The sequence below is a fragment of the Triticum dicoccoides genome, chromosome 5A (assembly GCF_002162155.2).
Source record: "Triticum dicoccoides isolate Atlit2015 ecotype Zavitan chromosome 5A, WEW_v2.0, whole genome shotgun sequence".
Lineage (NCBI taxonomy): Eukaryota > Viridiplantae > Streptophyta > Magnoliopsida > Poales > Poaceae > Triticum > Triticum dicoccoides.
Genome location: NC_041388.1, coordinates 452,257,029 through 452,272,034, shown reverse-complemented (window position 1 = coordinate 452,272,034; position 15,006 = coordinate 452,257,029). Strand labels below are relative to the sequence as shown.

The 15,006-nt window shown below is 47.1% G+C and overlaps 2 protein-coding genes and 1 pseudogene across 2 annotated transcripts; all 3 read right to left on the bottom strand.

The window, feature by feature from the left end:
* Positions 1 to 589: 589 nt before the first annotated feature.
* Positions 590 to 1,645, bottom strand: LOC119299760 (annotated as a pseudogene).
* Positions 1,646 to 4,253: 2,608 nt separating this feature from the next.
* Positions 4,254 to 5,070, bottom strand: LOC119299759. Its single transcript, XM_037576909.1, has one exon. It carries the CDS (start codon positions 5,052 to 5,054, stop codon positions 4,254 to 4,256), a length of 801 nt encoding a protein of 266 aa, XP_037432806.1. The 5' UTR covers positions 5,055 to 5,070.
* A 7,330-nt stretch (positions 5,071 to 12,400) lies between these two features.
* LOC119297619 lies at positions 12,401 to 13,372 on the bottom strand. Its single transcript, XM_037575340.1, has one exon. It carries the CDS (start codon positions 13,320 to 13,322, stop codon positions 12,693 to 12,695), a length of 630 nt encoding a protein of 209 aa, XP_037431237.1. The 5' UTR covers positions 13,323 to 13,372; the 3' UTR covers positions 12,401 to 12,692.
* Between the last annotated feature and the right edge of the window lie 1,634 nt (positions 13,373 to 15,006).

Below are 15,006 nucleotides of genomic sequence, written 5' to 3'. Positions count from 1 at the left end.
TACTCTCTAACAGGCTCGGTTGGTAGTGCGAAGCCTGGACCCGGTTGTCGGCATAGCTCTGAATAGGCCGACGGGGGCCGTTAGCATTGTTTCGGCCGTCGGGATAGCCCCCTGTTCCGGTAGTGCCTGGGTCCTGCCCCGATCTTGATGCAACCATTGTATAGCGGGCTAGCATCAACACATTGAAGCCGGCTAACCAAAGTAGGGATTATGGGTGGAGGGTAATCAAACTTTTCTAGATAGTATATGCTAGCAGTGGTGATCCTTTTTTAGCAGCTGTGGAACTCAAGATACGTTGAATCAAGATCAAACAATTTAGAAAAAGATTTGCAATCTAAAAAATCATTTAGTGTTTTTCTTTCAGTTTTGCTAAAGTACATCTAGATGTGCTCTAGATAGACTTTTTCTTTTCTTTGCGGCACACAAAGAAGTACACATTTTAGCATGTAGATATCTGTCAAAACTTCTAACTTGGGACTCCTGCAAAAATATCCTATCGTGAAAATGGACACACATGCAAGTTCATGCGCCCTAGTGTCACCTATTTAGTGGTAACATTCGTGAAAGGTACATATGGAATGAAACCTCATCAAAAGCTCTTGTTCATCTGCTCACGGAACCTTCTGATGAACATTTAAGCAGCCTGGTCGATATCGTCGTCCATGTTGAATGCCAACTCCGCAGCCTCCTGGTTGCTCCTAATTGCATCCACCGGCTCATCTTCATCATCGTCATCATCGTCATACCCATAAGTGTAACAACAATTATCACCGTCACTGAAGATCGGGTGAAGTGTCTAGTTAGGACAGCCACCAACACCATCATCTTCATCAAACTATGCTAGATGGTGAAACAGATCATCAACTATCCCATGGCATGCCTGCCTCTCGACCTTGCAGACCAAGGTCTTGTGGTAGTCCACCTTGGCACCCTTCTCCTGATTTTCCACAATGAGAGTGTGGATCCTGTGAGAGATGGCGCCGATCGTGGCCATCCTGCGGTGGGGCGAGGTGAGGATGCGGAGCCTGGCCATGACGACGCTGGTCTTGCTTTTGCAGATAGCCGCCGCCTTCTTCAGGAGCACTGGGGCCTTGCCAATCTTCATCTTCATTTCTGAGAGGTGGCTAAGCTAGCAGCTACTTCTCAATGGCAACAACTGAGGAGCTAGACTGCCTCAGGCTTGGCAAGCTGGTTTGAGAGTGAAGGCCTTGTTGAAGCTCTCCAAGGGTGTTGTTATAGCCATGAAACCGAGAGCAATGCCACTAACTGTGCCGCTTATAATTTGGTAATGTTGTGATCATACTCTTGGTACTCCAAAGCGTGTTAAATGAAAATAGCATTTGGAGAAAACAAATTGAGCACATGCATGTGGAGTGATGAGCACTATAAGAATACTGAGAGTGGGAGTGATTAAATAAAGAAGCAACGGAAAGCTATAGCAATGTGACATGCGCGAGGAGTGATATGGAGAAAGTATTACAGTATAATTTGGCCATAAAGGACACAATGGGATCGAATTGTCTCCCCTGATGATCAATCATCATGCGCCCACCGGGTCCCTGCCTTTTGTGCTGCTTTGCCAAGCATGAGACTGTCACTCAAGCCATATTGGAGTTAGAGTGGTCTCGGACAGCACGTTCTCCATGCGCGCTTCACTGTGCGACAACAACCACATCAACAACGGGAACATGTTGTGCTTTTGAAGATTTGTAGCCTGTGGACAGGAAACGACAACTGATGCTGCAACACTCCTTTCTCAAAAGAAGAATAAATCGGTGCAGGGCCAGCCCCGTTATTAGCATGAAATAAGAGTTGGGGCCCTCTCTGGTTTGAAGCAAAAAGATCTCAGCTAGCTAGCTAGTCTCAGTTTTAGAGGAATTAAAGGTGGTGCTATAGCTTGTCGCTTTGACTCCAGGTGTTCACTGTAGTTTTTTTTTACTATTGCCCAAAATCAGGTATATATCTTGCATATTTGCATGCCAGCAGTGAAGCATCGTTCTACAGTTCACTGAATTCAAGGTGGGTTCGACGGTCCGATCAATAGGACCCATACTTCAATGTCACGGACATAAGTATGGCATATATGTTATTCAAATATTATCTGATCAAAACGGTGAACAAACGGCCAACATGTTCCCCCACATTATTACATTTCATCGTTCACGCGTCGTGAAATGATGAGTTGTGTTGCAAGGGCAACAACATAAACCAAAAAACTGACGAAATACTTTCCTTCCTTGCTACATTGTAATCGTTGAGGTGGATGAATGGGTGTGCAATATATACATGACATATATGAATGAAATGGATATTCTACTAAATTTGTTGTCTATGTGCAATAAACTTATTATTAATGTGATGTATGTGACATGTTTGAAGTAGAATTTATATCATGTGCATGATGTGTATGAATTGGTGTGTGGTGTACTTATGTTGTGTCTACAGCACTCTGATGTCAAATTCATGTTATATGTGTGCCGGGTATATGGTCGGAAGAGCAGGGTTTGCTGAACCAATATTTCAGCCCATTCAAGTTGGCCGCGCATAAAGAAGATGTCGCAGATGAACACATTTTCCAAGAGACATGTTCAAAAAAGCGTCTCAGAATGGTCCAAGCCTACCTTGTGGCACTTGTGGTAAGCAATCCAAAGTTCCAAACTTGATGAAAAAAAGAAAGGTCCCAGTCTAAGATGGATCTTGGGCCTGCAACCCAAAGGAGGTACCTATTCCGCTATTCAAGACCTCTAAAAGTGCTATGTCGAGAAAACACAACAAATAGCTAATTTAAGTCTGGATCGAATAGGTTTTTGTGTCGTAATGAAAAGAACATATGTTAAGATACCAGCCATCAATATTTAAATAATATAATCCCTTTTTAAAATTTCTCCAAAAAGTCATGAAAAAATTCTTTCTTTATTGTCTAATTAAAGCGCATATATTAAGAAAACTATGAGTGCTAATGTGTGGAAGTACATATAGATTCATTACTACATAAATATATTGTAAGATTATTTTATTTTCCAGGGATGTTCTCATCATAGTAACAGTTGTAATATTGTACAAGCATATTCATATGAAATAATGGTTCAATACTTATTGTAGGCTCTGGAAACCATGTTTAAATCTCAAATGACACCATATAAAAAATATACAGAAAATTAGTGGCGCAAATGCACGAATCACTTTGATATATAGTTTTCTCAAAGCGTCTGCTCTAACTTGTATTGTTTCACTAGTACGTGCTATTTCTCCCAAAGAAAACTCATTTGTGGATGGTAGAAAAATAAATCCTATTTTCCTTTGACAACATATGTCCATCTCCTTTTCTCCCTACCTAAATACGGTATACAAGTCTCACACCCACCATCTACCACCATCTCAAACAAGTCTTAGGACAACAAAACCCCGATATTTCTTTTCGTAGGGATCTTTTGGGAACTCGTCTGGCAGCATGGAATGAATTACTCACTCGCCTGGATGACATTCAACTGTCAAATGAGCCGGACACTTTTCGATGGAACTTGCATCAGAATGGCAAATTTTCGGTCAAATCCATGTATGATGCAATGGTACATTGTGATGCTCCGGTAGATAACAGGAAATTGTGGAAGCTAAAAATTCCTCTAAGAGTGAAGATTTTCCTCTGGTTTCAAAACAAAGGAGTCATTCTAACTAGAGATAATCTGGCACGACGAAACTGGCATGGGCCCAAGTCATGTGTCTTTTGTCAACATGACGAGTCTATCAAACACTTATTTTTTGAGTGCAAGTTCGCGCGGGCAGTTTGGGCCGTGGTCCAAGTAGCTTCGAATTTATACCCATCACGTACTGCACGGAATATGTTCGGCAACTGGTTGCGGGGTATTGATAAACAATTTTCTGCACATATTCTTGTGGGAGTGGCAGCCTTATGCTGGGCAATGTGGCTTACCAGGAATGATGTGATTTTTAACAACAAAAGTGTCTCATCTCCTATGCAGGTTATTCATGTTTGTATACGATTGCTCCGTACGTGGTCTATCCTGCAGAAGCCGGAGGACAGGGACCTTTTTATGATGGCGTCTACCCGGCTGGAGCGTACGGCCAGGGAGGTTTTCTACCCCCATGGATGGCGTGTGATTTACGGATAGGATCTACCGCTCCTTAGGCTGGACACGATTTATTGCTTGCCATTGTATCAAATTATTTTATTTTTAGAGTGCTCTGGACGTTTTGGCTGTGTGCATCTAGCTATGCAGAGGCCGAGCTTTCTTTCAATATGATTGTATCACCTCGATATATCTATTCAATGAAAAGTCCTTTATCGAAAAAAATCTACTAGCAGCCGATATACAACTTGATATACGCTTCAGACTAATTTGCCATGCAAGCTGGTAGACATTGACACACAAGATCACTAGAAGTTGATTCATCCGCTTCCGAAACCTTGTGATGAACATATCAGCAGCCTGATCGATCTCATCGTCAATGCTGAACTCCAAGCCTTCTGCCTCTCGGTTGTTCCGGATTACATCCATGACCGACGGTTGGTCGTCAACGCCTTCATCACACTCATCAAGTAGCACATCGCCATCTTCTTCATTGTCGTCGACCTCGCATTTGTGGGTGTAACAACAGTTGTTATCATCGTCGTTGAAGATGGGGTGTAGTGTCCAATCAGGGCAGCCACCATGACCATCATCCTCTGGATCAAACAGTGCCAATTGATGAGAGATATTAACAACAACCTCACCACCAGGGAGCGCTGGCGTCTTCCGGACCTTGTGCACCACGAGAGCCTTGTGGCAGTCCACCCTGGCACCTTTCTCCCGGTCAGCGGCAGCCACAAGCGCATGGATCCTGTGGGAGAAGGCGCCGATGGTGGCCATCCTGCGGCGGAGGGACACGAGGACGAGGAGCCTGGCTGCCAGCACGCTGGTCTTGTTCTTGCAGGTCGAAGCCGCCTTCTTCAGGAGCTCCGTGCCCTTGCCAATCTTCATCTTCGATCCTGAGAGGTGGCCAAACTGCCTATGAAGGACAACAAGTAGGGTTCTGTGGTAGCCCGAGCTTGGCATGAGCAAACCACTGAGATGAGGCAAGATGTTTCAGATTTGGGCCTTCTCCTGAGGCTCCAAGGCTGTATTTATAGTCTGGAACTCGGCATGCAAGTGCATGCGTACAACTTTGCCCATGTCACGATCAAACTTTTTTCTAGCTCTCCCAAAGCATATGAAAGCACAAGCTTGGAAAAACAAGCATAGGCACAAAAGGAAGATCTATAGAAAACAATTTGGCATGTGGAGTTAGCACTATGGGAATGTTGGGAGTGGAAAGCAAGCTAAAGATGCAAGAAAAGCTAGGAATGGGGAATGAAATGGAGGAAGTATTCCACTTGGGCCAGAAAAGACACATGCCCCAAGGTGTAGATTGGCTCTCTATGATCTCAACTTTCCAGTATCTCTTTTAGTTAAGCGGCAGTAGCTGATGATGGGTTGGCCAGAATGCCCAATGGGAACCAAAACGGCTTGCTTTTGCTCTTTGGCCGCTTCCTTGTGTTTCATGCCAGATTGTAAAGTACGCGCACACGGAGAATTTGCAGCATGCCGATACCGAATTCCCGTGTGCCTCTCACTTAGTTAAATCGCAGACGACGGCGGTGACTTGTGACGACAATGGCGGTGCGACACAAGTACTTTCTTTCCTGAAAGAAATGAAAAGCTGGTGCACGAGTCCAACATTGGCAGGATTTTCGTGGGAATAATAGAGGAGACCGGCGGATCGTGTTTGCAGTCCATGTTAAAGTATCGGCAAGATATTTTCCGTTAAAGTCGTGCATGGATGTGCCGGCTGGTTTCGTGATTCTTAACCCGAAGGGTTTCTGGGTTTGGTAATCGGTCTACTACTTAGAAATTGCTCGTCAATGTGTGCTTAACTTGGAAGGAAAGGAAAAGACTCGATTGGGGCTGAGAAAAAAAATGCTCTCCTCATGAAATGGATGCATGATATCGTTTGGTGAAAAGAAGAAGGGCAGTACTCTGCGCCGGCGCACCGGCGGAACGTTTCGGCCGGTCAAACCAGAGCCGCTCGATCTGGACGCGCGTAACCGTCAGATCTGCCCCGCATCTTCTATCGCCATCCTCCCCCACAGGAAAAAGGAGGAGAAAAAAAGCAAGCGCCGCCGCCGCTCGCGGGATCCCGCACGCTGGCCCGCGCTGCTCTCGCTTGGACCACCGCCGCCGGTGAACCAAAACATCACCCGCCTTCACCGCCGACACCGAAGCAAAAAATGCCGGTTCCAGCAAAATAAAAAAACGGTGGTAGCAATTTTTAGGATGGTTCCAGCAAAAACAAAACAAAAAGAAGGGGGGTGGTAGCAAAAACTCCCTGAAGCTTCCAGGAGGACTCTGGTAGTAGCAAAAACTCCGGTGGTAGTAAATGGCATCTCCAGTAGTAGCAAAAATATGAGATGGTTGTAGCAAAAAAAAAAGCCATCGCCACCGTTGAGCAACACCGCCGTGGGTGGATGTAGCAAAAAATGTCTTCAATTCCAGCAAAAACAAAATATGGTTGTAGCAAAAAAGACAGGAAAAACAGGAGATGGATGTAGCAAAAGTCGACAAACACCGGTAGTAACAAAAAGTCGAAACGGTTGTAGCAAAATAGTTCATCGGTTGCAGCAAAAATCACCTGATAGCAAAATTTGGGTGGGCGGGTGGTAGCAAAAACATGGGCCAGTTCCAGCAAAAACAACACATGGTTGTAGCAAAAAAAGAAATCCACCGTCGTCGTGGTTGATTGCAGCCCGGCCATGGAGACGAGCACTGGTTGCAGCACCATCGTAGCTGCTGGTTTGCAACATCTGTGCAAACCATGTGCTGCATGTGCCTGAGCCCAACCTCGTGGGATCCATGGTGGACTGCGCAAGGCATGAGAGAAAAAAGCAAAAAAGCACGGACGAGCTCACCCCTCTCATGGATTTATGGAGGAAAAATGTTGCGGGAAGCAGAGAAGGCAACAAAAACGAGCTCAATTTCATGGGGATTAGATGTGGATTTCCGAGAGAACACACGAAGGAGGAGGAGAGATTGAAAACTTGGGGACTGAAGGGCGAGCAGGGCGAGGATGCCTCGTGTGGTCTCTAGAAAGAGCGAGGGGATAAGATGGAAGTGGTGGGGATAGAGATAAGCTCTGTGGGTGGTGGGCCTGGGCTGCCTAGCGAGGCGAGCGAGGGGACCGGCCGAACGCTCGCTATAAACGTTTACCAAAGAAGAAACCCCGAGACACGATCAACCACTCTAGCTTGACTCGTATTTCATTTCGACTCGGGATCACTCAATAAATAAAACTTAGCACGAGCATCTTTTCCAGCTCGGTTAAATACGAGCAGAGTTTGAACCAGGGCTAGCTCACTCGATAGCATGAGACATATGGCTCGAATAAACATATATGCTATTTCAATTTAGTACATGTAATATAAGCAGAAATAAAGCAATTTATTACTTTTTTTCTTTCTGAATGCAATAATTCATACCCTCGCAAAAAACTGCACTAATTTGTAGCCATCAATAATCAACATGTACCCAAGACACTTAGGCTTTAAAATGGAAAGAATGTGATTAAAGTAGACCGTGGAAACTTTATATGGGCGGCCTTCTCCTCATGCACTGTAGAACCCTCCTTCTGCACGGCTTCGGGAAAACAACACCTCGGGTTGGGTGTAGCTTCATCATCGATCCCATCCTCATCTCTGGGGTGGGCAATGGGAAGGGGCGCTAGCTCCACCATAGAGGAAGAGATAGCGAGGGGAAAAGGTGAGGGTTAGTGTTGAAAATTATCCGGGTTTGTTGGGTAGTTGGAACCGCCTGAGAGGAAGCTGCGGTCGGTTGTGCTTCAGGTGATAGCGGCCCTATTGCTGTTGCCTGGTGGTAGGATGGGAGTACGGGGATTGTGATGGGGAAGGAGGCGATGGTCTTCACTTTGTTGAAGTAGATTGTGGTTGAGAGATCGAGCTTCTTGACGTCCTGAAGTTGTCGGCGAAGTGCCATGAATCGTGTCGTGGATTGAGTGGAGAAGCTGCTCTCCAGAGTTGTCCAGTCGTCCTGGGAAGCAGCTCTCAATGCACCCGATAACTGTGTAACCAACAATCGTAGCTCGGGAATGGATGAAGGAGCCCAACTTACATCCAGCCACAACCGGATGCAAGCCCAAAAGAATTTTTGCAAGGACACAGGAGAAATATATATGATTTGTGTCTTCCCTTTGACCACATAGCGCAGAGAGGGCTGAACCGGGGCCATTCCGCTTACGGATCTGATCAGTAGCCGGGAGCTTGCCCCAGATATATAGCCTGCCAGAGAAAAATCTTGATACGGAGAGGCACCCTGGCACGCCATATGGCCGAAAACCTTGCAGAAACAACACCTGAAATATGCCTAGAATACAGATATTTGACCGAGAACCTACCCGACGCCACATGGGGATAAACTACGATGTCTCCCTCCTCCGAGAACGTCGGGCAAAGAGTAGCAAGTTGCTTCCATTGTCATAACTCTTCAGGAGAAAGGGAGCGCCTGAGCCCCATGTCCCAATTATTCGCTGCAAGACCCGAGATGGAAATGTGCAGATTATAGCAGTAAGAAAAACACACCGAGAAGGACACAGCCATAGGGTCATCTCCCGACCACCAATCGAGCCAGAATCTGACAGATGAGCCATTCCCCATCAGGAACTTAACATGGGATATGAAATCGTACCTAACCTTAACCAAGCTCTTCGAAAACTGTGAACTCCTAGCAGCGGGCATGAAAACGGGTTGGAATTAGAGAAATATTTGGCTTTGAGGATTTTAAGCCAAAGTGTGTCAGGGTCAGACGTAAGGATCCTCCACGACCACTTAATGATAAGGCATTTGTTCATCATATACATGTTTATAATACCCAGACAACCCTTGATTTATGTGCGGTAACACCTACTTTAGCAAGCTTATGCGCGCAACATTAGAAGAACGCCAAACCCATGAAACTCTAAACTCTGAGAACTCTCAAAGTGCAGTTTTGATCTCCTATACCCATGGCCCTACCGAAGACATATTCCTAGCTAGGTCTTTGATCATACGCACCACTGCTTGACTGTCGAGCTCCACATGTATCCTTCTTGCAGGCCAAGATCTCCTTTCTCTCAGGATCAACAACGTTCAGGAAATAGTGGCATGCTCCAGCCATGAAAGCTCTATTGTGATCTCACAAGATCATTCCGCCTCCGCCCTTGTCTCCATGCTTTGACACGGCAACATCAGAATTTTCCTTAATCCAGCAAATTCCCGATGGTTCCCAGCGCTGCACCACTTTGGCCAGTCGAGCCTTCACTGGCATTTCATGCACTGCTTTCCATTCTTGCAATCATCTCCCGTGGAGTATCAATCATCTTATCATCCTGAGTTTCATTACGCGCTAACCATAGTACATACACAGCTTGAACCATAGCATGTCTCTCCTCTGCCACCGCACCGGCGAACCAACCCAAAAGCCAATAGGCTAGAGCGCTCTGGGAGTCCATCTCGCGTGGTGGGGTGGCCACCGCAACTCCCTTCTCTGAACGCGGTAACCCCAAAACTGCACTGAGTGGTGGAATCCCCAAAAACAATCAAAGATCACCTCCTCTCACCCACACATAGCACACAAAACATTGGGTTTGATTCTACGGCAATGTAGTTTTGAGCTGACCGCTAGACCATTCCTTCTCATTCCCCACATATGGATTTTCGCCTTATTTGGGGCATTAGTGTCCCACAATGTCATATACTCCCCGTGCTTCTCAACTGAATTGGATGCTTCCGGCCATCCGGAGCGCACCCTTTTCATTGATATTCTAAAGATGGTACGCCGAACGGGTCGTGAACATCCCCTATTTTGTGTAATTCCAATCCAGATAGTCGTCTTTGTTGGGTCCACCGGTCGCTATTTGCTTGATATCTCTAGCATCATTAGTAGGGAACTCAGAGTCGATCTTTGAGTCGTCCCAGATCGTGCCATCAGGTGTTAGCAGGTTAGCCACCCTGGTCGCACTAGGCACAAAAACCTGGCCCAGTGGGCGAAGACTCCAACTCTTCGGGATCCAATTGCTATGATGAATATTAACGCTTGATCCATCTCCGATGCGCCAAATTGAGCCCTTTGGCAACAAGTCCCGACCATGGATAATGCTTATGAAGATGAATGATCCCGCTGATGGACATGTACAGTTCATGATTGATCTCTCCTTAAAATATCGGGCCTTCAAAACCCTAGTGCACAGGGAGAAAAGGGACTGCAAAATTCACCACGTCTGCTTGACCAACATGGCTTGATTAAAGGCCTACGGGTCCCTAAAGCCGAGCCCACCATTCCTTTTAGATTTACACATCTTTTTTCCAAGATATCCAATGCACCCTGTTCTCTCCATTCGTTGCCCCCACCAGAATTTCGATGAGATCGATGTCAAGTTCTGACAAATCTTCTTGTGAGCTGAAAACAACTTATGGTGTAGGTAGGTGTTGCTTAAAGTGATGATTTAACCAAAACTTCCCTTGTTGGCTTTGAAGACCTTGACCCTTCCAACCACCAACTTTTCCTTTAGAGCTCTCTGTGACATGTTTAAAAGTCTCATCTTTGGACCTCCCAACCTGTGTAGGTAATCCTAAGTACCGCTCACTTAGTGCTTTTGTACTAATCCCTATAACTTGTTTTAACTCAGCCTTAAGCTCCTCTTGACTTCCCTTCCCAAAGAAAACAAAGGACTTTTGGAGATTAACTTTTTGACCTGACGCTGCTTCACACTTCTCCAAAATGTCCTTTAGAGCCTCCATATTGGATCGGGTTCCTTCCAGAAACACGACGATGTTATCGGCAAAAAATAGATGTGTCACATGGTAGCCAGTGCTACCGAAAGACACACCTCGAAATGACTTATCCTCTTGAGCTTTCTTTAGTAGCGCAGAAAATCCCTCCACACAAAATAAGAAGACGTACGGGGAGAGGGGGTCTCCCTGTCGAAGACCCCGAGAAGGTGTGAAGCTCCTGGAAAGCCCTCCATTAAGTTTAACTGTGAAGCTTACAGTGGTAAGATGTCTCATAACCATCCTTATTCACTCTCCAGCGAAGCCAAAATTTTCCATCATTTGCACCAAGAAAATCCACTCCACTCGGTCGTATGTCTTCATCATGTCCAGCTTGACCGCACACAAACTTTTCTTTCTTTTCCTCGTTCGTATAGCATGCACACACTCATAAGCCACAAGAACATTGTCAGTGATTAACCTTCCTTGGACAAAAGCACTCTGGTCCTCAGAGATTAGTATAGGAAGGATGCTCTTTAACCTGTTAGCAAGAACTTTGGTTGCGATTTTATAGAGCACGTTACAGAAATGGACGGGTCTGAACTGCGAAAGCAACTCCGGTAAGTTTACTTTCGGAATCATGACCATCACTGTGGCACTAAAAGACTCTAGCACAACCTCCCCCAACAAAAAATCTCGAACAGCCCTGCACACCATCCTCCCTAGCCAGCGACCAGTGTCTGGTAAAAAAGCGCAGGGAAACCGTACGGCCTGGACAACTTCGTTGGCCCCATTTGGAAGAGAGCCACTTCTATTTCCTTAACAGTGATATTGGAAGTAAGTCTTGAATTCATCGGCGGAGAAGTACATAAATGAGCATTGATTAGTGGAATCGAAGCCTTGAAGGTTTGTTGCCATTCATTTATTAAAACTTCATTTTATAAAGATGGAGTCAGATTGTATAGGCAAACAAGAATCATGCAAGGCAGTTGGATAAGACTGTACTAGACTATTTCGTATATCCAATGAAAAAATGACAAAAGGGTGTATAGCTGCAGATCCTAAGAAGAGAGCATACGACAACTGATCCAATGAGCATCTAGATTGTAGGATAATTTTGTTGGTGTTCTTGCAGCTTGACATCTGACTGTATAAGCAAACTTTAGAGAGAAAACAAACCTATATCATTAGATTTTTGGCATACAAATATTTCATAACTATTTTTTATTTATTGGAAACACCATCATATATTAATATACAAAACAAAGGTTAAAGTTACTGCCGTCTTGAACAATCACACCAGAGACCACTAGTGAAGTGTGAAGATATATGAAGATACGAGAACTGAAGCCCATGATCTGAAGGAAAGCACCGCCGTCGTGACTGATCACACCAACACCACTCAATGGTAGAGACAGATACCTATACTATATAGATAGCCAGAAACCCCCATTCGAATATTTAGCCTGGTATGCCCTTCCAAGGTGGATTGGGGGTGGGGCGGTAAATCCGGTTATCGTCGATTTTCACAGTTATTAGCTCGTTATGAGACATGATTCTTGTTATGAAAAGTGAGTAGAAATACTGGAGCCATCGGATCCAGATCCAAGAAAAAGGAATTAAGCAAATCCTCCAAAAAAATTATGATTAAGTATCTGCTACCCCTTGCATGATTGTACTATACTACACGTTACTATTTCTCAAAAAAAAACTAATTTATGGGTGCCCGGAAAGATCTAGGGCGAAAATGTTCATACCCGTGTACTAGTTTAGTCTAGCCCCCCTACGTACTACTAGATGCTACGGTGTCAATCTAACATTCTCCCTCGCGACATCTACTGTCAACTAGTCAGCGGCACGCATTCGTGCAATCAGGTAGATGAAACACAAACAGGTGAGACTAAATGCTCTTGCTCATCCGCTCCCGGAACCTCCTGATGAACATATCGGCAGCCTGGTCGATCTCATCTTCCATGTTGAACTCCAACCCCTGGACTTCCTTGTTGCTCCTGATCACATCTATCACCGAGGGCTCGTCGTGGTGGCCATTGCACCCATCGAGTAGCACATCACTAACATCTTCATCGCCGTCTTCCGTGTAACAGCAATTGTCATCGTCATTGAAGATGGGGTGCAGCGTCCAGTCAGGGAAGCCACCACCAACATCCTCCTCTTGACAAAACAGTGCCAATTGATGCGTAAGATCAACGGTCTCACCGCCATGGATCGCTGGAAGCGTCTTCTCGACCTTGCGCGAAACGACGGCCTTGTGGCAGTCCCCTCCGGCCTTCGCCCGATCCGCGGCCGCCATGAGCGCGTGTATCTTGTGAGACATCACGCCGACGGTGGCCATCCTGCGCCGGAGCGAGGCGAGGAAGAGGAGCCTGGCGGCGAGCACGCCGGTCTTGCTCTTGCACATGGTCACCGCCTTCTTCAGGAGCACCGGGGCCTTGGCGATCTTCATCTTCGTGGCTGAGAGGTGGCCGAGCAGCTGCCTCTCTAAGGTGCTGCACTGCCTCAGGCTAGGCATGCGCAGATCACCCAAATGCTGATCGAGATGATGAGACTGAGAGTTAGACAAGGTGGTTTCAGTTTCATGGGCCTTGTCCTGAGGCCCCTAGGATGTATTTATAGTCTGGAGCTACCCACTGTGCCGCTTTGCTACCCATGTCATGATCAAGCTTTTTGGCAGTCCAAAGCGTGTGAAAATAACATGGAGAGAGAGAGCAATTTGAGCATGTGGACTGCGCACTATATTTGAGGGAGAACTAAAGCTGGGTGCATGTGGAAGCAAGTTAAAGATGCAAGAAAAGCTAATGAGATGTGAGATATGAGGAAGGATATGTCGAAAGTGAAGTATACATTGCTCTGCTCCGGTTAGGCCACAAAGAACACTTAGTATAGCTCCGTTGTTAATTCGTCTGCGCCATGCGTTGCTGCTGCTGCTTTGTGTGACTTTGCGTAGCTTTCCTTCTCGATCCTGTATGTGTGCGCTAGCTTTGCTGTCTCAACTTAATTTACAATAACAAAAATAAAAACTTAATTTATAATAACTGGCCGGTCAACCACCGACCAAATTCCATTTAAACTTAATTAAACTTTCATAAAAATAAAAAATAAAGTTGGCGTACACACGCAGCTCTAGACGTCAGCCTTGCACTTGTCGTCGTCATCGCCACCGGTGTGGTCGATGAAGACGGGAAGCAGCCCGGCCCAACCGAAGGCGGCTTGATAGGCCACCAGGGCTACCTCCTCCGACATCTGCTGCGGCGGAGGCAATTGGGCGACGCGGGAGCACTCCTCCTCTTCCTCCTGCTCCCTCTGCATGTGCTGCTCAGTGTCTCTGCGCTCGTCCGCCAGCTAGCGCTGCCGCCAATGTTTGAGGTACATGGCCTCCTGCGCCGGCGTGGCACCAAGCCAAATGGAGGGGGGAGGGGGGCACTCATGAACTCTTGCACCTAGGCGGTCCAGACGTCCCTCTCGGCCTGCTCGGGCGCATGCGTCGTTAGGGTTAGCCGCGGCGACGACGGCGGCACCACGCGGTCGCCTGCTACGGAGAGGGCCAAGGCCTCCGCCATCTCCGCCTGGTACATGGCCTCCTCCGTTGCTGCCGTTTCGGCCTTCCGTCACTCCTCGATGGAGTTGGCGAAGGCCTCCGCCAACGCCGCCTGGTAGGCCGTCTCGGCTTCCTCCTCCTCCGGCTTGGCAACAGGGGGAGGCGGGGGTTGACGTGGCGGCGTTGCACGCCCAGCCGCCGTTGCTCCTCGTGTTCGAGGGCAAACTAGGCACAATTGGAGAGTCTCCGGCGTACTCGGGCATGCGTTGTTGCGCCGGCGTGAGCTACACCTGGCGCCTGCGCACCTCCTCGTCATGCGCCCGATGTGTCCGCAGCACAGCCGGCACCGGGATCCGCTGCGGATTGAGGTGCCAGTGGTGTGGCAGCATGACGTCCGGGTACGGCAGCAGCTGCCTGAACTCTCAGTGCCACCGCGCTTGGTGTACCGAGATGTGCAGATGCTGTTGACCTGAGCGGGCACGCGCCGGCGGCGGAGGAGGAGGAAGGGGAGAGGAAGCACGGGAGGATGAGGTGCCGAGGGTGCCCTTGCCCTTGCCGCTGCTGCCGAAGAGCCCCATGGCTAGGGTTTGGGTTGTCGCTGGCGAGGAAGCACGAAGGGGGTGGTGGGGGCCAAATGTGGACGGAATTGGATGAGCCC

Excerpts from the sequence above, each read along its gene's own strand:
- LOC119299759 (XM_037576909.1), bottom strand. The coding sequence starts at position 5,054 with ATGCCAAGCTCGGGCTACCACAGAACCCTACTTGTTGTCCTTCATAGG.
- LOC119297619 (XM_037575340.1), bottom strand. The coding sequence starts at position 13,322 with ATGCCTAGCCTGAGGCAGTGCAGCACCTTAGAGAGGCAGCTGCTCGGC.